The sequence below is a fragment of the Mustela putorius genome, unplaced genomic scaffold (genome assembly GCF_011764305.1).
Source record: "Mustela putorius furo isolate JIRA1106 unplaced genomic scaffold, ASM1176430v1.1 tig00000487_pilon_pilon_pilon, whole genome shotgun sequence".
NCBI classification, from domain to species: Eukaryota; Metazoa; Chordata; class Mammalia; order Carnivora; family Mustelidae; genus Mustela; species Mustela putorius.
Window position 1 is genome coordinate 9,115,789 of NW_025421399.1, and position 27,295 is coordinate 9,143,083.

The 27,295-nt window shown below is 56.2% G+C and overlaps 1 protein-coding gene across 5 annotated transcripts in view; it reads left to right on the top strand.

The window, feature by feature from the left end:
• Nucleotides 1-21,066, top strand: part of AXIN2 (axin 2) — a 31,383-nt gene extending 10,317 nt beyond the window's left edge. For 3 of the 5 annotated variants that reach the window (XM_004749106.3, XM_045080934.1, XM_045080935.1), the window contains exons 3-11: nucleotides 1,472-1,612; nucleotides 9,715-9,817; nucleotides 12,274-12,414; nucleotides 12,582-13,090; nucleotides 13,349-13,543; nucleotides 13,886-14,119; nucleotides 14,578-14,673; nucleotides 15,903-16,070; nucleotides 19,510-21,066. In XM_004749106.3, coding sequence (XP_004749163.1) covers nucleotides 1,472-1,612; nucleotides 9,715-9,817; nucleotides 12,274-12,414; nucleotides 12,582-13,090; nucleotides 13,349-13,543; nucleotides 13,886-14,119; nucleotides 14,578-14,673; nucleotides 15,903-16,070; nucleotides 19,510-19,636 — 1,714 coding nt within the window. In that variant the 3' untranslated portion in view covers nucleotides 19,637-21,066. The remainder of the gene's footprint in view (nucleotides 1-1,471; nucleotides 1,613-9,714; nucleotides 9,818-12,273; nucleotides 12,415-12,581; nucleotides 13,091-13,348; nucleotides 13,544-13,885; nucleotides 14,120-14,577; nucleotides 14,674-15,902; nucleotides 16,071-19,509) is intronic. The other 2 variants (XM_045080936.1, XM_045080937.1) reach the window with 2 other exon arrangements.
• The last annotated feature ends 6,229 nt before the right edge of the window (nucleotides 21,067-27,295 follow it).

The following is a 27,295-nucleotide window of genomic DNA, read 5'->3' on the forward strand; positions in this document are numbered from 1 at the left end:
TCCCATGTGCTGCTGGAACTTCTTGGACCCCTGAGGCTGGTCTCTATCAGGAGGCAGAAGGAGTTTGGGTGAGGGCCAAAGAAATCCGCGTCTTGCCAGCGACTCCTGGCTCTGCCCTGGGTGGCTGCTGTCCTTGCGGGGCCAGCACGGGGGGCTGTGATGTGTGTGAACGTGTGCCACTCTCCATGACCCGCACCTCCCCAAGGGTGCCCCTCTGTTACGGAGGCCAGCCCACTGGTACCTAGAGACCAGAGACCCAGACTGGGTCAGGCCAGACCTGACCGTGCTGCACACGGAGGAGATGAGAGGAGCTGGACGATGGCATGTCGAGGCTGCTTTGACCTTTCGTGAGTCCCTTTCATCTGCCACCCCCACGGCCATCTTTAGAAACCTGTGCAGTGGTCTGAGGGAGTGGGTTCTTTCTTCTGGACCTTCCCCTTCTCCCCGAGTTGATTTCTTTGCTGTTGGCTTAGACTTGGTGGGCCCAGTGGAGTATGCCAGGGTCTTTGTCAAGGGGGCCATTTGTGACTTCGGGCTTGACAGGCCCCTTGCTGGAGCCTGTGACAACAGTGGCCCTAACTCCTCCTCCCTCCTCCCGCCCACTTAATGTCCTTCTCGCGTGACACAGGACGATTGCACCCTAGCAGGGGACAGGCACACTGGTGGTCCTGGGAGGCAGTCGGGCAGAATAGACAGGCAGAGAGGCCACTAAAACAAAGGGCAAGAGACCCCAGAGGAGGGGCCCGGACCTTCCTCTGAAACAGCTGTGCTGCGCGTTCAAATCCTGCCTGTCTTGATCGTAGCCCAGTTGCCTGGGAAAGGCAGGCCTGGTGGGGGGAGTGGGGCAGGGCCCAGCGGAGGCCCAGCTCCAGGTGGGGTGCAAGTTCTGAACCTTGTCTGGAGCTTTTCTGTCCCATCTGTCCAGTGTCCCAGACCCAGGGTGGAAGTGAGAAGGTAATGCCAGGCCTTGGGTTGCGTGAATCTTGGAACTATGCTAACAGACCCCGGATGGGGAGTTTGGGTGCCTAAGACCCCCGAGGGCCCTAAAACCTTGTTCTAGGGCAGGCTTGGTCATGGTGGTGGGGAGAAGACCCTTCACCTCTACGCACTTGCTCTCCTCTGTGGTTTGACAGCCTCCCCTCCTAGAGATGGGTGCTGTGCCTTCCTCTGTCTGAGTGTGCGCTTAGCCCTTTGTAGAATCCCCTGGGCTACTTATGGCTTCCTCTGTCCCCTGGCAGCCCTGCCCTTGGCAGCAGGGGAACCCAGCCTGCTTTCTTCCCGGGGTGAACCGGTGGCTCAGCTGCCCTCCCTTAAGTCTCCCCAGCGGTCTGCCCAGGTGAGCGGCTGGGCCTGGGCCGCAGGTTGGCCCTGGCACGTGGCGGGATCGTGCCCTCGCTTGTCCCCGAGTTGCCTGGTCGCCTGGGTGTCTGGTGCGAAGCCGTGATGTGCCACTCTTGTGTTTCTCCCCCAGGTCCTTCAAGAGGAGCGATCCCGTTAATCCGTACCATGTAGGCTCTGGCTATGTCTTTGCACCGGCTACCAGCGCCAACGATAGTGAGATATCGAGCGACGCACTGACGGATGACTCCATGTCCATGACGGACAGCAGCGTGTAAGTATCCCGGTAGCCCTGTCGTGTCCACGGCGGGCAGGGTGACCTGCCAGGCCAGCTGGCTGCAGTCTCCAGCCCCTCGAGGCTGGCCTTGCAAAGGCCATCTGGGCGCGTGCGGACATTTGCTTGGGTGGGGGTGGGGGTGGGGGAGTGTGCTGGGGCTGTGGCGCACGGGTGGGGTGTGGGGGGCGATGAGGTCATCCAGGCAGTGGCGAGCTTAGGGCCTTAGAAGGAAAGTTGGCCGGTGGAAACCTAAAGTAAGGTAGAAGGTTGAGATGACCATCCGTGGAGTTATGAGTTCAGAAAGCCGTCTTCTGGTTGTCCGTTGCCTTTTGGTGGACGTGCACGGCTGGTCTTGAAGCCCAAGGTGTCCAGTCTGCAGAACCAGGAGGTGGGTGACTGACGTAGGGACGATTCGTGTGTACGTGTGTTGGTTGTTTCCGAAGGACAAGGCGTTGATGGTGAGGGTGAGAAAGCCAGAGCTCTCTGAAGGCCCCCGGTGCGTGAGGTTCCCTCGTGGACGTGTTCTGGTGGACATCAGCTCACTACGTGCTGGCGGAGGGCCTGCTCTGTGTCCGCTTCCTCCGCCGAGTAGGGCTTCTCTCCAGAGTTGTCTGACCTGGGATCTCTGGAAGTCGAACGCAACTGGCATACTAAGGGTTTGCTCCTTTCTTTAAAAAAAAAAAAAAAAAAATTTATTGTTGAAGTATGGTTGACACCACGTTGTAGTAGTTCCAGGTACACAACATCGTGATCCCGTCATTCTGTTCATGGCTCAGTGTTCACCACAAATGTAGTGTCCACCTGCCACCAGCCCGCGTTGCTCCAGCGCTGTCGACGGAAGTCCCCATGCCGTACTCCTCTCCGTGACTGACTTACCATGTAACTGGGGGTCTGTACCTCTTGGCGCTCTTTGCCTATTTCGCCCATCCCCCCACACCCCTAGAGTTTGTTCCTTTGCTTTCCAAAAACAATCCAAGTCATCAGCCTGCAAGGTCTGAGGAGGTCAGCAGGTGGGGTCTTGTCAGGTGGGGTCACGTCAGGTGGGGTCACAGTTTGCATTGAAAGTCATCGGAAGTCATGCAGCGGTGTTCGCTGTGTGGAGAACAGCCATTCTTTCTGTCTCATCACGGTGTGTGTGTGTGTGTGTGTGTGTGTGGAGTGGGGTACCCCATCTCTTGTCATCCTTTGGAATTCTGATTCAGGAGAGCCAAGGGAAGTGAAGCCTGGGGTTGGGCAAAAGTCCCCCAAGAGCCCACCCAGCGTCCAGTTGAGAACCGCCATTCCAGAAAGGGTCTTTGAAGACGTTCCACAGGTGTGTCTGCAGTGGGCATCTCCTTTGCCAAGGGGACAGTTTGGAAAGGCAAACCCACTGAGCCATGTATCATGGCATATGTAGAATTTGTTCCTTTTAGCAGCCTCACTGGACCATCTCTTATTCTAGTTTGTTGGAAATGATCTGGTTTCCGTTGGCCAGGGTCCTGTGTTTCGGCCTGTGGCATGGGGCCGCTTGGAAGGGAAGTCGATATGGTTGGTTTGGGATTCCACGGTTGGTCTTCCCAGTGGCTTTCCTTGTGTTATCTCCGATCCCCTGTCAGTCAAGGGAGGGAGAGCCACAAGGTGACAGGTTCCATTTTACTCCAAGAAGAGCATTTTGGCGTTAAAGAGAACAGAATAAGGGTACACCTCTTTCATCCAACGTGGAGAAATGAAGGGTTCTGTGGAAGTTAGTTTCCTGTCCAAACTTGAGAAAAGTTACCCTTTGATGGTCATAGTCCTTAAAACAATACCTTCTTTCCTATGTTAATTGAAAAGGATGAGGCATAATTTATTGTTTGATTTCAATCATTAATAACTGATCTGTTTTCATGCTATATTGTAGTGTTCCCTCCCAGAGCACAAGGCCACGGAAGGCTGTCTGCCCCTGCACAGTCATACGGGCAGCACCCCCACTTTTGGAAAAATGGTTTTCCGTTTTTCTCTCGGTCATTCTGCCTACCGCCATATTTTGTCATATTCTGTCTGTGTGCTTGCTTCTAGAAACACTACTCCCTTAGCTTTCATTTGTGGATTCTTGGGGCGGGGGCGGTCTTAGCGTCTTGAGTGAAAGAGTTAGTTGGGTTGGAATGAGGGTGCTAAGACTATAAGGCTTCTGTTTGGTTTTCTTAGAAGCTGTTCTTGGCTGGCTTTCTGGCCCTTGTCTGTCTGTCAGCCCCCACCGTGGAGGCACTGTTCTGGGTTCATGATGCGCTAACTTGGGTGTAGTCCCCATGCCTGTCTGAGCCCCACAAGAGGTCAGGAGGCAGGTGGTCACTTGTGACTCTCACAGCTGGGACAGTCGGGCCTTTTGCTAGTGCAGCAGGGCCCATGCCTTTTGCCTGTCACTTCCCTCGCCACAAACACGACCATTTCCAACACAGGGTGTTGGGAGGACCCATTGGGAATGAGACCTTTAAGCCACTTTGAGTTCCTTTTATCTGTTAGGGATCCACACTGCTTTCTTTTTTGAATGGTTACGGGGAGGGATAGGAGGGAACGAGTTCTAACTTCTCCCTGGCACTGGCCCCACCCCTCCCCCACCCCCCTTCATCAGCCCCTTCCCGGAAGAACTTTCTCAGTTTGTCATTTTAGAGAGGACTTGAAAGTTCTCGCCCTTTACATGTCAGCGGAGACACCTGTGGACATGAAGCCCCGGCTAGCCCCTAACCGGGATCTGGGAGGGAACCTTGGCTGGTCGGCTGTTCTAGGTCACTGGGCTAGGGCGTGGGCTAGGGCCCGGAAAGGGCAAGCCCCTCGAAGCATCACTTTCTCTTTGGGGCATGCTAGGTACCCCTGGGTCCCGAGTGGTAGGACATCAGGGCCAAAGGCAAGTGCCTGGAAGGCTTGGGGCCCCAGGACCTCAGTATTGGGTCTGACCTTCTTGACATCAGTGTTACGCACCTCGAGGCCTTCTCCCAGCCAGATGGGCAGGTCATCCCTGAGCCACCAGTGCAGCTCTACCCGTTGGGCAGGGTCATGCCAACTTGGGGCAAATACCTCATCAGTGTGGGGTCCTCCTCTCTCTCCGGAGCTGTTTGGCCAGGGCCACTTCTCTCATGCAGACCACAGTGGTGGCAAAGAGTTCTCTGGAATAAGAACCCGTCCTCTGGAGGGTGGGTGGGGGTGGGGTTCCTCTGGGTCTCGGGCTGCCAGGCGCTGGGCGTCCCTGGGCCGTCCTGCTCCTGAAGGCTTGGCGCGCACGGAGAGCGCGGGCTCTGCGAGCCACTTTCTGGCCGGCTGGCCCAGGGTGGGTGTGATCTGCCCGGTGGCGGGCGGGTCACCCGGGATTCCCAGGGCTGGGATTAGACCCCTCTTCAGAGCGCTGCCAATTGTGGGCCTCGCACAGATGAGAGCAGGGAGCAGGCGAGAAATAAAGTGTGTGGGGGATGAAAAGCTGCACTGAACCGCTTTCAGCCCATTGTTCTTCTGGGGAGGCTTAGCGGGGATAAGAGGGTAGCGGGCCCCTTTGAAATTTCCTTGAACAAGTGAATAGGAACGCCCCATAAAGCATGAAGAGAGCCCTGGCTGTTTCTCCCTGTCACAATGGGCGGCTCGGGCTGCCAGGGGCTGGGGAGTGGGGCTGGCCGCCCTGCTGGGGGGTGGGGAGGGGACCCGGCCGGGGAGGGGGAGAGGGGGTCACAGGGGGCCTTCAATAGACTCCAGAAGGTTGGAGTTCATTAGACACAAGCCCGGGAAGCAATTGTCTCATTTACGACAGGACCAATTAAGTCCCGGGGGCCTTTGCCAGAGGGCCCGAGTGGAAGCCGGGCAGGGCTGGCCTGCCCTCGGTTGTTCCAGGGAGCCCTGGGCTGAGGGCCCTGGAGGTACAGAGCTGCCGGGGGCTCCAGAGAAATCCCTGCCTCCCCCCCCAAAGCCCACTGCTGACTTCTGTTTTCTGCTAAGGAAAAAGCCTGTTAAAGATGGTTGAGGGTTTGGGCCTTCCTGGTAGGCCTTGGAGAAGGCGGTGTAATGAGCCTGTTACTCTGAAACCACCGTTCTCTCAGAAGAAATCGCTTTCTGTTTTTTTCAGTGTGTGTGCGGGGGCAGTTAGCTGCCAGTATCCCTGAAGTCCTAAAGCCCTGTCCCTTGGGGTTCCAGGCACAGAGGCCCGGGGGCCCATCCCGGAGCACCGGGCCTGGGAGGATGCCGCCGGGGCCGGGCGCCGCCCAAGTGGGGCTCCTGTATCGAGGGCGCAGCCAGGAAGCGTGGTTGCGACGCCTGCGACACGGGAGCCATCTCTGGGGTGTCTTTGTCTTTGTGCAGAGCTGCTCTTGGAGTTAGGATTGGCCCGGCGTGGAGGCTGCTTCCGCTCCGGGTGTCACAGGACCAGCGCGAGAGCCCGGCGTGGCGGTTCCTGCCGAAGGGTGGAACGGGTTCTTCTCTTTATTGACTTGTATTTCCTTATATCTTATTCATGGGTTTACTCTGGGCACCAGGAAAGGCCCCCGAGTGAAGTTCAGATCTGATCTGATCTTACAAAACCAGGCTTTTGATGTCGGCTGCGATCAGAGGCTGCCTTCTGAGTGGTTGCCAGATGGGAGCGGGAGTGGACACGTGTGTGAGCGGGTCGCTTACCGCGAAGCCTCGGGAGGACGGTGCTCCGGTTAGGCTGGGCGCAGCGGAATCCGCAGGCCAAGCTGATGGGCTTGGCTTACGTGGCAGCGGAGTGGAGTCCATGCTTCAAGACCAGTGCTCCCCAGAAATGGCTGGGCCCAGCAGTGGGCTCGTTAGCTAAAATGCTTATAATTAGCGGAGGACGGTGTAGGGACCAGAACTCCGGCACTTGGCAGCTCACCGTGCTGAGGGTCCAGGAGACGATGGATCGTGAAGGTCTAGAGCCTGAGTCCGAGGCAGAGTGGCCCTCTTCTGGAGTTCATGGCTGTTGGGAAGAAGATTCTTGGCTGGTGCGAGGATAAAGCCCCGGTCCGTGAAGGCGCCTGTTCATAAGCCTCCCTGAGCCTCTCTAAGTTGCGCTCTCTCTTCTCAGCCTCAGCCTCGGTCACAGGTTTCCTGTCCTGAGTTTGGCTCCTTCAGCTGCCCTGGGGGCGGTGCTGAAATCATTTGTTCTTCTGCCTTCAGTTGGCCAGGCACCTGCTCCTCCCCGCCTCCCCCTTTCTATATGTACTTCCCCCAGTTCTCTTCTTTCTTCTGCTTTGTACAGGAAAAGCAAGAGGTATCAAAAACCTTACCTCGGATCCATCTGGGTGGAAAGGGGAAGAGCAGAGGCTCTAGGGGACACTTGAGGACAGTCTTGGGGGGAGACGAGTGGGGACCTCCTCTCAGGCTCTTGAAGTCTTCCCCATGTCATAGGGAAGTCTGTGGGGTGCTTGACTCCTGTTCCCCCCACAAAACTGTCAGGAAGAGGCTTGGAGCAGAGGCCAGCCACCCTTTGGAAGCCTGTAGAGGTGTTGCTGGTCAGGAGAGAGTCATGGGCGATATTTGTGGGACAGCCCTGGCTTAATAGAAGTGGTTTAGATCCGTGGGAGACCCAACCTGGAGGACCCCCATGGTCACCCTTACCCCTCAAGGAACATTAGACAGGAGACAAGGGGATCCTCACTGTGCTTTGGAAACTACCTGGCATGCCCCATAGCCAGGGAGTACCAAGTGGGGTACTGTGTTCCAGAATGTTCCCCAAGTTTTCCATTCACCCCTTTAGAGTGTCATGTGACTTCGCGGGGCTTAGGAAACGAACCATCAGGAATCTTGGCTCCTCCGGGTGAGGTGGGGTGGGAGGGGTAGGCGGCTGAGTTAAGGACACCTGTGCGGGAGTCTGGCTGTGGCTCAGAGTTGGGATTCTGGGTCTCATTGCTACCGACTGACCCCACAAGAGCTGCAGAGGGTCTCTGACCATCTGTAAAACTGGGTGAATTCGGGATGAAGTTGGAGTATACGTACCTCACGGCAGGCCACCTCACGTAGGACTCAGCCTCTTGGGTGGCATCTGGTTCCTGGTCAAGCCAGGCATGCTCGTGGCGCCCAGTTTTCTCCTGTCTTGTAGGTGATCCCAACGTGAAAACATTGAGGTTTGGCAAATATATACCCGGTGGTTCAGTAAGTTTCAGAACTTAGACCCTTTTATCCCACCTGGCCTTCGAGGGCCTGGTCAAGTGCGTGGGGGGCTGTCTTGGACACGGAGTCTACGCTAGTCGCCTGGTGTGCGGTCTCTGGCCCTCTTGCCCTTTCTCTGGGACAGGACTCATCCTCGTGTGCATATTCCTGCTTTTTTTATATATTTTTTAAAAGATTTGTAGAGAGAGACAGCGCGCACAAGTGGGGGAGGGGGAGGGACGGAGGGAGAGAATCTGAAGCAGACTCCTGCTGGGCAAGCTGCCCCATGCGGATTTGGGTCCCCAAACCCCCGAGATCAGGACCTGAGCCGAAATCAAGACTCAGGCGCTCAACCGACTGAGCCCCCCAGGAGCCCCCCTGCTTTAGATAACTGACACCTTTTCTCCCACTATACCTTCAGTAAAACGATCCTTTCTGTGCTAATTCCTAGCCAAGCTTGGGTAACTGACCTCAGGGATGTATGGACTGGTCAGGATCCGTGTCATCTCCTGTGATCTGGCTTAGGTCAACAGATTTCTGGAAAAGGCAGCTGCTTGGAATTCTAGGGCATTACAGATGAGGAGCTGGAGGTCAACCGGTTCCCCCCCGGCTGCTCCTGGGTATTTTTAGGCATTGCTGATTTTCACCCCCGGCCGGTGAGCCAGAGATGTTTTTCTTCTTTTCACCCAGTGATGAACAAAATGCCAGGAAAAGGGAAATAACCAAATACCTAATTTCAGTATTTACAGCCTCCAAGCATGATTCACTATGAGAATGTTGGAATGAGGCTTTGTCGATAGTGGCCACTGGAAGGGCCGACAGTGGGGGAAAGGGTCACACCTTGACCATGGACTGCTTTCAAGCATGAAATTTTGGGGAAAAAAAAAAAAAAATCATAGCCTCTCCAGGTCATATCTTAGTGAAGACGGGCTGGGGCGGAGGCTTTTCTTTACTTTACTTACCTCTTCCACTTGGGATTTTGGGGGGGGGGGCAGGATATAATGATGAGAGACATAGGGGCTCATCCTGCCTGCAGGTCTTTACTCAGAGGTCACCTTCACAGGGAGGACTTGGTTGGCACCCCCTCCCCAGCCCCCCGCATGTAACTGGAACTCCCTCACTGCCCCTCCCCCATCCTTTCCTTCTGTTCTCTCCCTGTATGTTGGCCCAGTTCTTAACACCTTCTAACCTGCTGTAGATTTTGCTTTGATATTTTCCACCTCCTGCGTACCACCTGTTAGGATGTCGGCTCTGTGAGAGCAGTCGTCTGCATCTTCATCCCCTTCTGTCCCCGCTGGGTCACCCGGCGCCTGGAGTAAGGTCTCACGTAGTAGGTGCTCACATACTTGAAATTGCCCGGAGTGCCACATAGCAGGTGCTTTTTCTTTATGCCCACATTGGTCACGTGTCCGTGGGAATTCCTTCGTTTGGAGGGGGCAGTTAGCAGGGCTTGGAGCCGAGGGATGGAAGGATCCCAGAGCTACTCTTGTGGGTGATTTATGAAACAAAGACATTTAACTGTCGGAGAAGGATGCCCCGCTTCACTAGGGCCTGGCTCAGCTTTCTGCAGGCCCTAGTGTGTTTTGCCCTGGTGTGCTCCACTTCCTGCAGTGTTTTGCCCTGGTGTGCTCCAAAGGGGCCAGAGTTTCTCCCACGTGTACTGCCTGTGAGATGAAATGGAGAGCCGTCACTCTGGGCTGGCTGGAGGGTAACCACTTCCCAGGCAGAGCTTGTAGGAGGACCTCACCGAGCTCTTTCCAAGTTGTTGGTCCCGAATCTGAGAAGGAGCCAAGTTGCCAGAGGTGGCTGATGGGCAGGGGACTTGGCCGCTGGAGCTGGGATTGGTCTTTCCCCTTGGGGGTAGTAGCCGTGGGGCCCAGGACGGGGGCACAAGTGTGTGGCGGCGTGCCAGGGCCCTCTCCACCCCTGGGTCTCGGGAGGGCTTGGGACTTAGCCCACGTGCTGAGAGCATCCTTGTGAGCCTGTGGGTTCTGTCTTTTCCCTTCCCTTAGAGACGGAATCCCTCCTTACCGTGTGGGGAGTAAGAAGCAGCTCCAGAGAGAAATGCACCGCAGTGTGAAGGCCAATGGCCAAGTGTCTCTACCTCATTTCCCGGTGAGTACTGTCTGCAAGGGGAAGGCAGGTGCTTTTGGTCATGTTGAGTCTTGCAGAAGAGGGATGGGAGGTGGAGGGGGGCAGGTGTAGGGTCAGAGGAGCAGCAGTGCCTGGGGTCTGCTAGGGGAAAGGGAAGGAAAGGGGGAACCAGGCAAGAGGTGGTGTTACCTGGCTCCTCAGGCTGTGATGCTGAGCAGAGGGAAGCTTGAGACGACCTCCTTGAGCTCCTTGACCTCCTGGAACTCCTCCCTGAACCTCCTTGAACATTTTCTCAATCCAACAAAGAAGATTCTTTCCAAAGAAGAAACCACAGCAGTTCTCTCGCAGAAACCAAGCAGTGGTGGGAGTTAAGGCATGCTTCCTTCCGTGGGTTCCCACTAGAGTGGAGGCCCCCCGAGGGCAGGGAGTTTTGTCTGTTCCACGAAATGCCCTGTACACAGTGACTGTGGCTGGTGCATAACAGGTGCTTACTAAAACGTGCTGATTGATGCGTGCATGAGGAGACGGCAGGCATCTCTGCCTCCCACAGAAGGAAAAGTGCATCCCTGGGTTGTGTCTCCCGTTGAATTCCAAAGCCCCGGCAAGCAGCTGTCCTGTCTTGTCTGTTCCCAACCCCACAACTTGGCTTAGTACCTCCTGTTGGATCTGCACCTCATAAATGCTGAATGAATGAAGCCTTTGGAAGTTAGGATCTCGTGAGCAGCTTCTCCCTGTGATTGACAGGAGAGGCCAGCATGGCGTAAAGATCCTTTCCTTGTATCTCCTCTTCCGTTTCCAAGGCCTGGAGGGCGGCCAGCATGTGGCCCCCCTAAACCCAGCAGAGGCCCCTCGTCTGTGTTTTAGGAGCTTTGCTTTTTGCAACACGCTGAGATCCAAGGCTGCAAGAGTACTGTCCTTAGGGAGGGAAGGGGAGTGCCGAGCTCTGAGCGGCACCTCCGTTCGCGAGTCTTTCCTGCCCGCCTCTGAGAATGCCATTGGCTCATCAGTGATGTTGCGTTCAGGAAATGAACACGTCCAGTTGCTGATTCGACATTGCGGGGTGTGCGTGGGTTACTGTCGCTTAGAGCAGCTCCTCTCTCAAAGCCCCTGACCATCCAGAGGGGACTTGGTCCAAAAATTTAGCATATTAACAACGCTTTCCTGGGGCCCTTCAGCACCCCCCCTCAATAATGTTACCCCACAAATACAGTGGTATTGGGGACACAGGTTCTTTTCTGGGCAGTCTTCGGGGGTGCAGAGGAGTATGCGTGTGAATAAAAAATTCTACTGCCCATACTTGCACGTTAGGTGATTTTGTCCTGGGGTGTGCAGATCGACTTTCTCCATAATAAGGCAGAGCTTTGATCTGGGCCGAACGGAGCCAGCCTGTCTGAGAACGGCCTGTTCCTGGGGGACCTTTCTCCCTGCCCCACCCCCAGACATGGTTCCCTGGCTCTGTGGGTGCCTGTCACCGGGGTGAACCCTGCTCAGCTGCAGGGGGATCACAGACTTTCGAAGGTCAGCTTTCTGCCCCCCCGCCCCATCCTGAAGGAAAGGGCAGAGCAAGAGGGCCATTGAGGAAGGAGCAGGCCGACCGCCAAGGGGCAGCGGTGGCGGGAGGACCGGAGGACGTAGAACCGGGCAGTGGGAGTCCTCTGTTTGCTGCTTTTGGCAGGCACCCTAGGTGCCTTTTTATATTCTGTACTTGATTTGGAGATGTTCCCTTTTCCCTTGATAGATCAGCTTCAGGCAGCCCAGCGCAGCGGTGCTCTGCTAGCCCGCAGCATCGTTCTTCATTTTCTGTACAAAGAGCCGGGGAGGAGGGGCGCGGAGAGCCGGGGAGATGTAGGACAGTGTTGAGACAACACCTCAGAGGTGCGCGGTGTGCGGCCACGAAATAAATTACCACTTCTTCTGATCCGGCTGTGTGACTCCCGTTTCTTCCTGCCCCCCACCCCCCACGGCCCCCACCTCCCTTCCAATCTTTCTTTTTTTTAATTTTTTTTTTTTTTTTTTGTAATTTCCAGTTCCCTTTCTGTTTGGACTCTACTTTTTATTCCTTGAGTTGGTCCCTCCCCCTCCCTCCCCACTGCAGAGGGCTGCCTTTTTTTTTTATTTTTGATGTTTGACAACAGTCTTTGAAGATTTTCTACTTCAGAGTAGCTACTGATGGGCTGGTTGTACTACAGAGAGAACAAGCCGGGCCTCTCGGAGTGCGACCAACTGCTCCTGCCCAAGGCAAACGCTGGTGGGGACCATGGCTCTCCATGAGGCCGTGGCGCCGGCGCATAAAGCTCCCGAGCAGCCCGGACGCTTCGCCCGCGGCTCTCCGCCCGCCTGCCCGTTCGCCCTTGCAGCTCTGGCCGTGGCTGTGGTTGTGGCTGTGGCCGTTGCCGCCAGGCCCGGGAAGCTCTGGTGCACACCGCGTGCTGGCCCCGCTGAACATGCCTCGCGTCTTGCCTCCCCTTGCCCTGTAGAGAACCCACCGCCTGCCCAAGGAGATGACCCCCGTGGAGCCTGCCACCTTCGCGGCCGAGCTCATCTCCAGGCTGGAGAAGCTGAAGCTGGAGCTGGAGAGCCGCCACAGCCTGGAGGAGCGCCTACAGCAGATCCGAGAGGTAGTGCGGGGCCCCGTCCACTCCCCGGGTAGGCCCGCACTCCGCTGTCCGCACCCCTCCGCTGTCCCCGCGAGACGTGGCGCCGCCCCTCCCCGTGACCCACTGACGACCCAGGCTGGCCCCTCCTGCTCACCGGTTGCCTCCCCTTTCTGCCGCCTGACCCTCAGGATGAAGAGAAGGAGGCCTCCGAGCTTGCGCTGAGCTCCAGGGATGGGGGGCCCGCCCCGCACCCTCTCTCCCTCCTGCCTTCCGGCAGCTACGAGGAGGACCCGCAGACCATTCTGGACGACCACCTGTCCAGGGTCCTCAAGACCCCCGGCTGCCAGTCCCCAGGCGTGGGCCGCTACAGCCCTCGCTCCCGCTCCCCGGACCACCACCACCACCATCAGCCACACCACCCCCTGCTTCCGCCCGGGGGCAAGTTGCCCCCCGTGGCTGCCTCGCAGGCCACTTGCCCCCTCCTTGCAGCCAAGGGCTTCGTGACCAAGCAGACCACCAAGCATGTCCACCACCACTACATCCACCACCACGCCCTCCCCAAGACCAAGGAGGAGATCGAGGCGGAGGCCGCCCAGAGGGTGCGCTGCTTCTGCCCCGGGGGCGCGGAGTATTACTGCTACTCCAAGTGCAGGAGTCACCCCAAGGCACTGGAGCCCGCGCAGGCGGAGCAGTTTGGGTAAGTGTCGGGCAGACCAGGGTATCCCCTTGGGGCTTTCTCTCCCACCCAGGGACCCGGCAGGTGCGAGGTGGGGGGGCTGCATCGGAGGTCATAGGCAATTAGCTTCCAGGAGGGACGCTCAGGGTGGGGGGGGCAGGGGGAGCAGGTGCATGGGTCTTTCGTGTCTCCCTGCTGCTCGCCGACCTGCCCCGATTCGAGGCGCCCCAGAGATGTGACGTGGCCTCGGGGCTGGGTGTGGTTCTTGGTTCCCCGCAGCAGCAGCCGAGGCAGTACCCTGCCCAAGCGCAGCGGGAGAAGCATGGAGCCGGGCCTGGCCCTGCCCGCCAGGGAAGGAGGGGCGCCCGGCGGAGCAGGGGCCCTGCAGCTTCCAGGGGAGGAAGGAGACAGGTCGCAGGATGTCTGGCAGTGGATGCTGGAGAGTGAGCGGCAGAGCAAACCCAAGGCCCCTAGGTAAAGAGCACCGCCGCCGCGGCTGGGGTCATGGGCGTCCCTGTGCAGTATTGTGGGGTGGCCGTTTCTGCAGTTGGCCGAAAACACCCGCACCCCTCCGCTGTCCCCGCGAGACGTGGCGCCACACAGCCGTGTGCTCCTGCCATCTTCATATGTAAACGCCGAACTGAGCAGGTCGCAAAAATGTCCTGTTTTTGGCATCGCCCCCTGTCTGTGTGATGATAGGATCTTTTTTTTTTTTCTTTTTGAAGGCAGGATAGAGAAGTTTCTACTGAAGTCATCGTCTCCAGTTTTTCTAACCCCTTTTCTTTCCTTCTGCTCTCTCTCTCTCCTTTTGCCCAGTGCCCAAAGCACAAAGAAGGCTTACCCGCTGGAGTCCGCCCGTGCGCCCCTTGCCGAGCGAGCCGGCCGGCACCACCTGCTGGGGGCCAGCAACGGGCACCCCCGCGCCACCCCCCGAGCCCACCCGTTCACCCAGGACCCCGCAATGCCTCCCCTGACCCCGCCCAACACGTTGGCGCAGCTGGAGGAGGCCTGCCGCCGGCTGGCTGAAGTGTCCAAGCCCCCCAAGCAGCGGTGAGTAGTGGCGGCGCAGAGGTGGGGGCGGAGGTGGGAGCTGGGGCTGCGGCAGGGAAGGGCCTTCTCTGCCTTCGTCTGGAGTGATGCTCAGCAAGGAGGGGTGGCTTCTGGTCACAGACCTGTCTCCCTCCCACCCTCAAGAAATTGAAGAGCCAGTCGGGCTCTGTGTTAGGCGAGGCGGCCAGGATGGGACAGTGAATGTCTGTCCCTCCTTACAAATGCCCCGATCCCGCAAGACTGGGTAGAAGAGCGTGAGACGCCTTGACAGATGGAGGATCCAGAGCTTCGGCCCTTTGCCTGGGCGCACATCGCCCAGTCCCTGGGCTCCCAGGGGGCTTACGGCGGCTGCTCCCCGCGGATGGAAGTTGGGTCTACAGAGAGAGCCCAGAGTGCCAGGCTTTTCAGCCTGCTCCCGGCGTGCCTGACTCACTCCTCCACTCCCACTGTGTCCTCAGGTGCTGTGCAGCCGGTCAGCAGAGGGACAGGAATCACTCCGCCGGGGGTCAGGCGGGAGCCCCGCCCTTCTCCAGCCCCAGCCTGGCTTCGGAAGAGTGAGTGTCTTTACCTGACCTTGCGGAGAAGCCCCCGCGTGGTTTATATTTCGGGGCATTGACTCCCCGGCCTTGGGGTTCCTGGAAATCTCTAGTTTATAAAAGTCCCCTTGTGAACAGGAGCCACAGGGAAAGGTCAGTGCGGCTACGGCTGGGAGGCGGGTCGTGGAAACCCCGCCAGCACTGGGAGATGCCTTGGGACGAGTACACAGGTGTTCCTTCCCGAAGTTTCGGATGGCTCAGGGCTCCTGGGCACATGCTCATCAAAAGCTGGGACGGGCAGTCATTAGCAGATGGATAAGAGAGGGTCCCCGCCCCCGGATGGAAACTTTGCCCTCATTCAGCTTGCAAACTAGCAAGCTGGAAACGTCTGGTCACGTGGAGCAGGAAGGTGCTTCTCCACCATTGCAGAGCTCCAGGACCATCTTCGTCCTCTGGCTTGGGGAGAACTCTGTGTCTTCCCCCGCGGTGCCATGGTTCTTCCCATCAGGTTACACTCTAGCCCAGTGGGCAGAGAACCTGGCTCCGTTGAATTCCAGGATGGTGCATTTAGAAAGAAATGGGGTCTCAATAATTCAAGTTTTCTTCCTTAGCTGGTTCATCTTGAGCAGCGAGAGCGGTGTCTGACGGCCTGCACCAGCTGCTGCCCTTGCCCTGTTGTTTCTCATCGGTTGGCCTGAAGTGCACCAGCCCTCCAGGCCTGCAGCTTTTTTGTTTTTTTTTTTTTTTAAGCCACTCTGTGAACTCTGAATAAACGAGGGAGGTCGAAATGATTGAGCTTCCCCTCCCGGTGGGCTCTGGTGTCCATGTCGTCCCCAGAGATGCTCTGGGTTTTTCTCTACAGCATTCTCACGCCGGGTTGAGTGGACCCGAGGCTCTGTGGCAGCCTCTCCCCTGGTCTTCCTTGGCAAGCCCGAAAGAGACCCCATTTGGTGGTAGTGAGGGGAACAATAGCAGTGTGTACAAGCCAGAGGAGATTGTCCCTTCCTGGGTGCGGGCAGATGACCTGGACTGTGTCCCCAGAGTGGCTGCCTGCGTGACCTGGGGGGAGGGGAGGCACACCCAGGCTCCCTTGGAGCTCACGGGTGCAGCCTCGCTTTCTCTTCGGAGAACATGTTGGAGAGCCTCTGTGTGTGTGTGTGTGTGTGTGTGTGTGTGCGCGCGTGTGTTGTGTGTGTACTTGCCGCCTTCGAATGCTAAACTTGTTGCATTCCATCTTCTTTTCTCAGTCACAAAGAACCAAAGAAGCTGGCGGGGGTCCACGCGCTCCAGGCCAGCGAGTTGGTCGTCACATACTTTTTCTGTGGAGAAGAAATTCCATACAGGAGGATGCTGAAGGCTCAGAGCCTGACCCTGGGCCACTTTAAAGAGCAGCTCAGCAAAAAGGGAAATTATAGGTAAGAGTCCTGAGGTTTCTGCTGCCCTGCATTCTGCGTGCTCAGGACCAAGAGGCAGTGTCACATCCCTGGCTTGGCCGGACCCGGGAGGGGGCTCAGGAGGTGCTCAGGGAGGCCCCCCGGGCTGCCTGGCACTTCTGTTCCTTCTCATTTCCTCTCTCCCCTCACCACCGACGGAAATACCAGCGGAGCGGCAGGGAGGCCGCTGGGAGGGCTCTGGGGGGGGCCTGCGGGGGCTTTTCCTCCCAGGTGAATGAGACTCTGAAGGAGAAAGGGGGCTTGGCCAGGAGAGCTGAGCTCTGGCTGTCTCGTGGAGGCCCTTCCCGAAAGGCAGCGAGCAGTGTATGTTGGGGAGGGACAGACGGACAGACCGATGAGCAGGTTTGGGTCTAGGAGAGACTAACTGTCCACACTGAAGGCCTAGGGAAGGGCAGAGGCCATTGCCTGGAAGTAGAGACCGCCTTCTCCCTCAGCCTTTCTCCCTGAAGAGCTGCCTCGCCGTGTGGGTCCTGAGAAGGAGAAATGCTCTTGTGTCCATAACTGAGAGGGGCCGGCCCTGTGGGTGGGGACTGGGTGGACCGGGCCGGCCGGTCTTCCTGGGAGGGGCACTCGCTCTCTTTCCAGCCCTCCCTGTCTCTGCAGCGGAGCCGCCTGCCTGGCCTTCTAGGGCCCCAGAGAGGATCCCGGAGTGGGGACCACTTCTTGGTGTCCTCCCCGGGAACGCAGGGTGGGTGATGACTCCACCTGGGTTCCTCGAGTCCTAGCTGCTCCTCCCTGATGGCCTTCACCCCAGGGACGTGCGTGGGCTCTGCTCTAGCTCCATCTTGGGTTGTGGTGCACAAGATGGGTGTGTGTGTGTGTGCGCATGCGTGTACACACACAAGGTGTTGCACGCTCACTTTAAGGACAGGCCCAGTAGGTGCTCCGAAGGTGCCAACCCACCCCCACCTGGAGCCTGAGGCAGGCGTGGAGAACTGTCCCAGGATTGCGTGACCCGCCGGGTGGGCCTGGCTCCAGGGCCCCGAGACTGCGTCCCTTCCGGAGCTGGCCCTGTGCGGAGACTTGGGTGCCCGGCCGGCCGGGGGTCTGGAGTGATTCCTCCTGCAGGGAAGGGCTGGGGCTCAGGGGCGAGGACCCCTGAGTGACGAAGGCGCAGGGCGCGGAGCTGGGCAGTAGAGCTCTCCGTGCGACACCAGGCCAGAGACGATTCTGAAAATGTGTCCGGGGTTGGGGAACAGGCCTGGCTGCTCTGCTGCTTCTTTTTCTTCTTCCTCCTTCTCCTCTTCTTCTTCTTCTGCTTTTTTTTTTTTTTTTTTTTTTGTATCTTGAACAGACACAAGGTGAAACTAATTACACAAGTGTGCCCCTCCAGGGATTCATTTTGATCCCAGCTTTGCCTCGGCTGGACTTTGAGGGGACCTGCAGGTGACCTTCGGGAGGGAAGGACGCGGGTGCACCAAGTCGCGGCAGCAGGGGAAGCTCCGCGCTCAGCCGCTCCGGCCACATCTGGCTCTGATTGTTTTTTCTAAGGCGCACTTAATAAGCCCGGCTTTGAAGCCCCGGCCTCCCCTTTAATGCACAAAGACTTACACAAATGGTTGACTCTCAGAATTCTTTCCTGATTGGATCAGGCTGTGGCCAGAGCCTTCCCGGCCGCCTTATCTTTCTGGCCCGAGCTGGCGCGCGGAGGCACCGGGTACCAGGCCTGGCCCTCCCAGTGGGGGTGATGCCCCGTCCTCCCGTGCGTACTCCCCCTCACCACCCCCCCATAAAAAGCCTGGCCAAGATGGGGCCGCAGAGTTGGGGGGGGCCTGGGGGGCACTGAGTAATCGCAACATGGCAGGGGTTCATAAGGAGAGCAGTCTCCCCAGACGCGCTGGACACTGTTGGTGCCGGACGTCAGGAGAAAGCACAGTTGGCCACATAAAGCGTGTTGCATTGGAAAAGCCTGTTTCTTGGAGAAGATGAGGGCAGCGCAGTGCATTTGAAGTCTCGGGGCCGGGGCCGAGGGAACGTGGCCTCTGTCCTCTCTGGAAGAGGTTACAGTTCTGGAAAAGGTCACTGCAGGTTTGTTCGGAGGGGCCGTGCGTGGAAGCCCAACTAGTAGAGTGGAGGGGTCAGAGCTGGGGGACTGGGGCACAACCAAGGGTGGCCTCGTGTCAGGAAGGGCCCCCCCCAGGCTGTCCAGGGTCCCCTATTATCATGTCCCTCTCCTTGCCCGCTTGGGCTCCCCAGGCACCCCGACCCAATCCACTGGGTAGGAAGTGGTCGCCCCGGCGCTGTGGCCTCGCTGGGAACCACTAACTGGGAACCTTGGCTAAACCCAGCTGGTTCACTTTATTGAGCCTTATCTCCTGCGAAAGCATTTGGCTTGCCTTCATTAAAGAGGAAAGAAGTTGAGCTCTAACCAAGGGGACTTTTTTTTTTTTTTTAAATGAAAAGACAGAAACAAAACAACAACTGTAACCCTGAGACACAATTAAATTTTTTAGAGAGCTGTCCCCCTCCCCCCAGAGGACCAGGCCCCTCCCTCCACAAGCGGCCTTTATTGGCTGAAGGTGACAGCTTGCAGGGACAGGCTTAATCCTGAGGGGTCTCCCTGGAAGGGGGGCGGGGGGAGCCACACAGCAGTTGCTTCTGAATGTGGCTCTCCTGAGAGAGGCTGGTCGTTTGCGTCCACACAGTTAAACAGCCTTAGAAGAAAGAAGTCCGGGGTGGGATAAAAGGGACCTTTAATCAAGGGGCATAATAGAAGGGTCTTTAGTGTTTGACCCTGGAGGGGTGGGGTGGGGTGAGGTTGGAGGGTGGGGGAGGGAAATGGGAAGAAGTGGGTTGAGGCGGCGGCCGGGGGCGGTGCTGCCCCGGGAAGCAAGGTGGCGCTGGCCAGCCTCCTGCAGCGGCCTGTCCCCATGGCTGGGCCAGGGTCAGGCCAGAGGAGCCGGCCTGTGGGCGCCGCGGGGTGGGGGGGGCCGGAGGTGTCCGCCTTCCACAGACTTCTGCAGGCTCAGGGTGGCTGGGTCTGGGGCCTCTTGGAGGGGACACCCCCTCCCCACAACCTTGGTGGCTTCTACTGCAAATGGACCATGCGTGCCTTGCCTGTCCCGCCCTTCTCCCCACACCCCTCCCCAAATGGGGAGAAAGCCTCAGGCCGCTCTCCTCTGCAGAGTGCGCTCGCTCTGCCCAGCGCGGCGCTGCGGGTTGCGGGTTGGCCTAAGCGTTCTGGGAGGAAGACTGCAGGCAGGAGGCTGCTTGCTTGGCCCCGTGCTCCCGGGCCGTGTCCTGGGTGACCCCATTGCGCGCCCCCCAGGGTCCCCGTGCACACCTGCGGCAGCAGCACCCTCACGACCCCTCCGTCCTCCAGGCTGATGTCTTGCCTTTCTCCTAAGCAAAGTAGAAAATGCACTTTTCACCAAGACGCTCTCTGGGTTTTCCTTTTAAGGTATTACTTCAAAAAAGCGAGCGACGAGTTTGCCTGCGGAGCTGTGTTCGAGGAGATCAGGGACGATGAGGCGGTGCTCCCCATGTACGAAGGCAGGATCCTGGGGAAGGTGGAGAGGATTGACTGAGCCTCCGTGCGGGTCGGGCCCTGGCCTCCGTGCTGGTCGGACTGCGGGGCCACCCGCCCGCCCGCACCCCCGGCCTTGGCCGTGACGGACCGCGATGAGATGTTTTGAAGGAAAACTAAACCAATGAAGAAGACAAAAATCCCGGGAAGAATTGGCCACTGGCCGCTCGGGGAGGGTGGGGAGGGTAGGGAGGTTGGTTTTCATTATTCACGAGCTGGGTACTGAGATAAGAAAAGCCTGAACTATTTATTAAAAACATGACCACTCTTGGCTATTGAAGATATGGGCTGTGTTGGAGAGACTGCCACGCGTAGGTAATCTATGACCGCCTGGGGATCTGAAACCCACAAACTGAGGACTGTATAGCTTCCCTGAACAGGAGCCCTTCCTGCTATTTATTGAACAATTGATTCCCCGCTCCCCCCACCCCCCAGTTAATGGATATGCTGCTTTAAACACGGACGGGGGAGAGGGGACGTTTTCATCGTCCTGTCCAAACTTGAGAGTTGAGCTAGGGGTGCATTCATGATGTCTTCATTAACGGGGGAATTACTGTGCTTTGCCCTGCATTTCTCCAAGTGAAGATAGACTTTTTAAAATGGTGCCCTACCATTGACACACGCAGAAAATTGGTGCATTTTCTTTCTGTGCTGCTCTGTTTTGTCGTAAAGGTCTTGAGGACTGACTTCTGTTGCAACGTCACCGCCATTTGGGGATCATCGTGTGGGATGGAATCCACTGTGGGGCGGGAGGTGGGGGTGGGAGCTTCATTTTTGGGGACCCCAGATTTCCTCGGTAACTCCGAACCCCCCCCCCCCCCCCACCAAGGCTCGGCACCCAACGGCCGAGGCCTGCTAGAACCTTGGAGTTCAACTCGCACTTGCGTTGAAACAATTCCTTGGAGTTTTGGTTGGTTGGGTTTTTGTTTTTTTAACAAGTCTTTGGAACCCCTCCCCCCTTACCCTGCAAAGAAGCAGAATCGTGGGAAGACCCAGCAGTACCCTTTCCTCCAGACCCCTTCATTTTGATGTTCGGGTTTTCGTGTTAAGTTAATCTGTACATTCTGTTTGCCATTGTTCCCTGTACTATATGTCTGTATATATTGTACGACAGAAGAGTGTTAATCCACTATCTCTAGTGCTTGACTTGAAATCAGTACAGTACCTGTACCTGCACGGTGTCCCGCTCCGTGTGTCGCCCTATATTGAGGGCTCCAACTTTCCCTTGTTTTTTGAAAGGGGTTTATGTATAAATATATTTTATGCCTTTTTATTACAAGTCTTGTACTCAATGACTTTTGCCATGGCATTTTGTTCTACTTATACTGTAAATTATGCATTATAAAGAGTTCATTTAAGGAAAATTACTTGGTACAATAATTATTGTAATTAAGAGATGTAGCCTTTATTAAAATTTTATATTTTTCAAAACGTTGGCCTCGTCTCTGAGTCCCCTGGGGCGGGAGCAGGGCAGAGGCAGCCTTCTGTGTGTGAACCCCTGGGCCGGATTTCCCACCTTGCTAGAGCCCACCTCCGACTGATCTGGACCTCTTCTCCCCCAAGGGGGCCCCGCCCTGGCATTTTGAAGAACCCTGACTTCAAATCGCCAGGCTAACTTGCTGAGGATTTTCTCGTTCTCCTGCAGGCTATAGACCGCCTCCTCTGACGTTCCCCTCCCCCTGCCACCTCCTTTTAGCTCTTCCTCGAAGGCGGGTTGCATCTGGCCAGGTAGGTCCATGAGATAAGGAGTGGAGATGGGGTAGTCCCAGGAATACTGGGAGAAAATGTGCAGAAAATGGCATATGGGTCCGGAAAGGCCAGTGGAGCTGATGAGCCTTGAGCTCGGTGCTAACCAGCCACCCTCTCTGTGGCCTTGACAGTGGCCTCTGCTGATGCCTTCAGCAAGGGGCCTGGCCTTATTGAAGGTCCGTGCTGGAAAGGGGGCGGGGGGAGAAAGGTGGCTCAGCAAGAAAACCACATGGTTCGCTGGACCACAGAGGTCCGCTGATGGTCCTTCAGTCAACAGACTCTGGTTACCTCCTGGTGCGCCAAGCCCTGGGAAGTCGGGCTGTGTTTCTGACCTGGGGGAGCAGGTCTGTCTACCTTAAAGAGTCCTCTAATGGGCCCATTTTAGAAAGAGTGTCGGTCAGGCTTGGCTTCTTGGAGTTTTCCCGCGGTCCGGTCTGCTGCAAATCTGGCCGCTTTCTGTCCCCATTGGAACATGTACGGCGGACAGGGTAGGGTAAGGCCAGGGCTCTGGCGGCGGTTGGGGGGGGGGGTCAGGGGCGAACGGGGCACCAGACCACAGGAGTCCTTGATCTTGGTCCTAACGATGGGGCTTGCTGTACGCTCCCCTCCCCCTCCCAGCTGCAACGGGAGTGCTCACAGCAGAGGCATCCCAAAACCACCTTCCAGGACTGTAAGGTTCTTTCCAACCGGAAAGGACAAAGGCATTGAACCTGGTGTGGGTGGTTTGGTTAGGATGTGAGAGGCATTTATCTTCAGGCCTTTTGATTCATCCCATGAGAGTAACGGGTTAAAACCAGGTCTGGGGCTCAGACAAACCTGGGCATCTGTGAGAAGGCACGCCAGCCCAGAAGATGGGCCGCTCACGTCTGCAGTTCTGCTGAGAAGGCCTGCTTCTCTGCCTCTGGCTTTTTTTTTTTTTTTTTTTTTTTAAGATTTTATTTATTTATTTGACAGAGAGAGATCACAAGTAGGCAGAGAGACAGGCAGAGAGAGAGGCAGAGAGAGAGGAGGAAGCAGGCTCCCCACTGAGCAGAGAGCCCGACGTGGGACTCGATCCCAGGACCCTGAGCCGAAGGCAGAGGCTTAATCCACTGAGCCACGCAGGCGTCCTGCCTCTTGCATTTTAACAATCAGGCCCGCTTCACCTGGCCCGGATGGGCTGCTAGGGGGGAAGGGGGGCTGCTGGGTTTTCTCAACCCTCGACATGGTGAAATCAGCTGTTGCTTTCTCTGAGAAAAGGGTCATTAGTCTTATTAGATTCTTAAAGGGATCTATGACTCAAAAGGAAAAGCTAAAACACAGTCTGGCTATCTGCTCTTTCTTCCCTGCCCCCCAAATCATCTATGACCCAACCTAGCCCTTCAGAAACGCTCTGCCCCTGCTCCAGCAGCCCCGTCCACCCCAGCCCTACCGACTGGACAGGACCTGCGCCAATCTGGCCTCTCCCGAAGGAGTTGCACTTGCTCAGTTGCTCCTGGATCTCCCCCTTCCTGAACTCCAGCTCCCAGTCCGATTCACCCACTTAGTGCTCGTTCCCTGGTGCTTCCTTGTGCTCTGGCCTCATTTCTCAGATTAATTGTTAGCCAGCTAATCAGAGTGGGGTGCAGACCTGGTGGGGGGCACAGTTTTTGTCTCTACTAAGTGGGGATAATCCCTGTGCTCACTTCCAGCGCTGCTACGACGGCGAGTGAGGTGCGGAGCCTTAGGATCTCACTCTGGGTCTTGAGGTACTTCGGTTCCATTCTTAGGGCCTGTGTTATTATTAGCTCCTCATTTGGAAATTCCACCCCTCCTCATTCCTGCAGCATCTGGGCTCTCGCGTCCCTCTTCCCTTGCCCTTGGCACAGAACCAAGAGGGTGGTGGGCAAAGGGGCTGGTAGGCGGCTTGACCCCGGAGCATCTTTAAATTTTCATTAAATTGGTGACTTTATACAATACTTGGAAATTCTGTGTGGACTCTCACCTATGGAGAGTTCATGTAGAAAGGCTTGAAATGTGGGGTTTTGGGAAAAGGGTCCTGTTCTACTTTCCCCCTACCCCAACATGATGGGACGGTAGTTGTGCTGTCAAAGAAGGAAATTAGCAATTATCCCAAAGAAAATCCTCCAGTCTATTTGAAGAATTAGGTTATATTTGTTGTTGTTGTTGGTGGTTTTCCTTATTGTTCTTTTTGGTAAGGAAAAGTACTTTTTTTTTTAACCTTTAATAAATCACTTGGTTTTACAGGAACTCCCCAAATAACGTAGATGATTTAAAAGAGGGATTCACACCTTCCTTAGCATCATTATTTCACATCATCAACTCGGTTTTCTAAAAATCTGCTATGAGACTGAGCCTCTACTGTATTCTATGGCTTGTCGCAGGAGAGGGGTCCTTCGCCTGGATAGCACCCAGTTCTGAAAATACAAAATCCCTGTGCTTCAACCACACCAACCTTTGAGTTCTGCTCAGAGTCTTTGCATATGCTGTTCCCTCTGTGGGGAACACCCCCTCCCTCAGCTCTTGCTGAGGTTGTCTGCCTTTCAGCCTTCAGGTCTTGACTTAAATGTCAGAGGTCCTGGGGCGCCTGGGTGGCTCAGTGGGGTAAGCCTCTGCCTTCGGCTCAGGTCATGATCTCAGGGTCCTGGGATTGAGCCCTGCATCAGGCTCTCTGCTCAGCAGGGAGCCTGCTTCCCCCCCACCCCACCCCCGCCTGCTGCTCTGCCTACTTGTGATCTCGATCTCTCTCTCTCTCTTTCTCTGTCAAATAAATAAAATCTTTTAAAAAAATAATATTCTTCTTTGCTCCACAACATGGCCCGAATGATGGCTGCATTTATTTAACTAATCACTTCTGGCTGGACATTTATATAGTTTACCAAATCTGCAATTATAAGTCACGTTGTAATGAAATCTTTCTAGCTAAGCACTCCCTCGGTGTTCATCACTAAATGGTCTTTAATTATTAGGAGAAAGGTTTTCCAAGTAGAATTTGCGGATCAAAGATCCTTTTTAGGGCTTCGGCCACTTCCTGCCCGACTGTCTGAGACACTGGCTTGTCTCCGACTCTCCAGGGCCTTGCTCCCGGTTGGCCTTCGAGCCACGGTTATGCCACCCACTTAAAACTCAAGCCCGGATAGCCAAGGCGCTCCTCAACCTGAGCCAAGCCTTCCTTTCTGGTATGATCTCCATTTTCAAGCCGGGTCGCCTTGAACAGTGAATGTCCTTCTACCTGGGTTTGCCTCTTTGTAAACTGAGCAGAGCCATGAGCATCCTTCCCGGGGCTGATGAAACTTGCTAAGGTGTGCGCAGTTCCTGGTCGTGAGTCTGACCTGGAACACGTCAGCTGCTGCGCTGACCTGCGGATCTCCACCGTCCAGTCTTTATCCCTGACTCCGCCTGGTGCTTTCCCTCTTTTCTCTCACCAGTCCCTTTCCCTGTCCTCACCCCGGCCTCCCCTCCAGAATCCCGAGGGACCCTGACTTTCTCTGGTGCTCAGCCTATGGTCACTTCTATTTTTCCCTTCTTCCTCCCCTTAGTTTGAGAACAGGGTCTGTGGCTCCCACTTTGATGCACAAGAGCTTTACAGATAGGAGCGCCTGGCTGAGCATACTTATGGATGGAGCATACAACGCTTGATCTTGGGGTTGTGAGTTCAAGCCCCACAATGGGTATAGACAAAACTTAAAAATAACGTCTTTAAAAGAAAGAAAGAAAAAAAGAGCTTTACAGATGAAAAGTCACCCTGGGTGATACAGAGAGTGCCAGGTAAGACTTCTCCAGACACCCCGTGACCACTCACGACCCTTCTTCTTCTTCTTTTTTTTTAAGATTTTATTTATTTGACAGAGAGAGAGAGATCACAAGTGGGCAGAGAGGCAGACAGAGAGAGGGGGGAAAGCAGGCTCCCTGCAGAGCAGAGAGCCCAATGCGGGGCTTGATCCCAGGAACCTGAGCTCATGACCTGGGCCAAAGGCAGAGGCCACCCAGGCGCCCCTGGGCCACCCAGGCGCCCCACACATGACCCTTCTTAACCCACCATCTGATTTTGCTCCATTTCCCCAAACTCAACTTTGGACTGAACTGTGTTGTTGGGAGCCCCTGAGCCTTTCATGCTGTGTGTATCAGACCTGGTGCACGGCGGGGATCCGCGGAGAAGCCGGTGGTCGCAGGCATCGCGGTCGGCCTGCCCTCCCATCGTCTCCAGTGATCTCAACAAGATGACGCTGGAAACCAGCCATGAACGGTGTTGTGGTTAGAGTTGCCCCCTTTAGTAAATTAAAATATAGGACGCTCCATTAAATTCAAATTTCCTATAAATGATGAATAATTTTTCACTCTAAGTATGTCCCATGCAGTCGTGGGGGCGTCCTTATACAAGAAATCTACCTGTTTATCTGAAATTCAGACTTTACTGGGCATCTGGTGTTTAACCTGGAGAGTCCAGCTGTGGCAGATGCTTTTGGATTGTCCTCTCCACCTTCCTTCCTCTCCGCTTCTCGAGGGCTTGCTTCTACTCCGGAGACTGGAAAGCGAAGCCCTCATTCTCCACACTGCTTTGTGTCCAGGTTCCACGTGGCTTCCGTCCTTCAGATTTGCTCACGAGGAGAGAGAGGCGTTTTCCTTTGGTGTTGGTTCGCCCACAAGTGGAGCCACGGAGCCACGGGGTTTCGCGACAGCCCCATGGACGTTTGTTCCCGGCATCCCGGGAACTGAGAGCGGTGAAGCTGCGAGACAGACAGGTCCAGGCTCCCCTTCTTGGTGTCCCGCCGCTAGCCCCTGGATCCTGACACCAGGGCTGTGCCCCTGGCGGCATCTCCGTACACAGTCCTTGGGCGGATGAGCTCTGCGGGACGTCAGGAGGTCAAGACCAAGGGCTTGATCTATTGCATTTGTCAACTCCTTAAACAAACCTCTGAGCACCTTGTATGAACTCACTTTCTGTGAGAAGGTCCTGCCCGTTTGGGGCTGCTGGAACAAAGCACGAAGAACGGGGTAGCTTCGAACCACAGAGGTTTGTTGCTTCCGTTCTGGAGGTTGGGGGTCTGAAAACAAGGTATCAGCAGGGCCCTGCTCCTTCCCAATGTGTGGGGGAAGGAGCCTTTCTGGCCCCTTCTGGGTTCAGGTGGCCGCCGGCATTCCTGGGTTTGGGGAGGCGAAACTCCCACTTTAGGGGGTCTTCCCTGCGTCTTATCACACCATCCTTCCTCTACGTTGATCTGCAACTGAGCCCAAACTTCCCCTTTTTATGAGGACACTATTCATATTGGCGAAGGGCCCAGCTGATCTCATCTGGGTTAACTTACATCTGCAAAGACCTCGTTTCCCAACACAGGCAACGTTCTGAGGTCCCGGGGGTTAGGATTTCTTCACCATGACTTTGTGGGAAGACACAGTTCAACCCACAACAAATACTTAACGGCGGAATCTGTGTCTCCTGGCGGGTCCCGTCGTGACTCCCGCATTTTGTCTGTCCTAACAAGAGAAGAGAAGCACAAATCTTTCAACGAGAGGCAGTTCCACGATCACCTCAAGGAGAAATGCACCGTGACCACGTGCAAGGTCTCCCTTGTCCCTCTGTCCACCAGTGACTTCTCCGCACCCCCACCCCTGCCCCCCGACATCACTCCATACTCCCTGCCTGCCTCCCTTCCCAGAGCGGAGCAGACTAAGCCCCTTCTCCTGGGCACACTCTACCTGCACTCCTCCACACTCTTCGGCTTCCATTTCTACTCAACCTGCGTCAAACCAGAGAAGCCAGGTTGCTGGTCTTTGTCCACCAGAAGAGAAAGCCAGAATCTGAGACTTCCCCTCCCCCCGGCTGTCCCCTCCATGTCCCTGGCACAACAGCATGAAAAGCAGGAGTTGTAACTGTCTCTCCAAAAACGATCTTGGCTACCAAGATCTGAAACCCTGAAATAGGTCCCTGGGA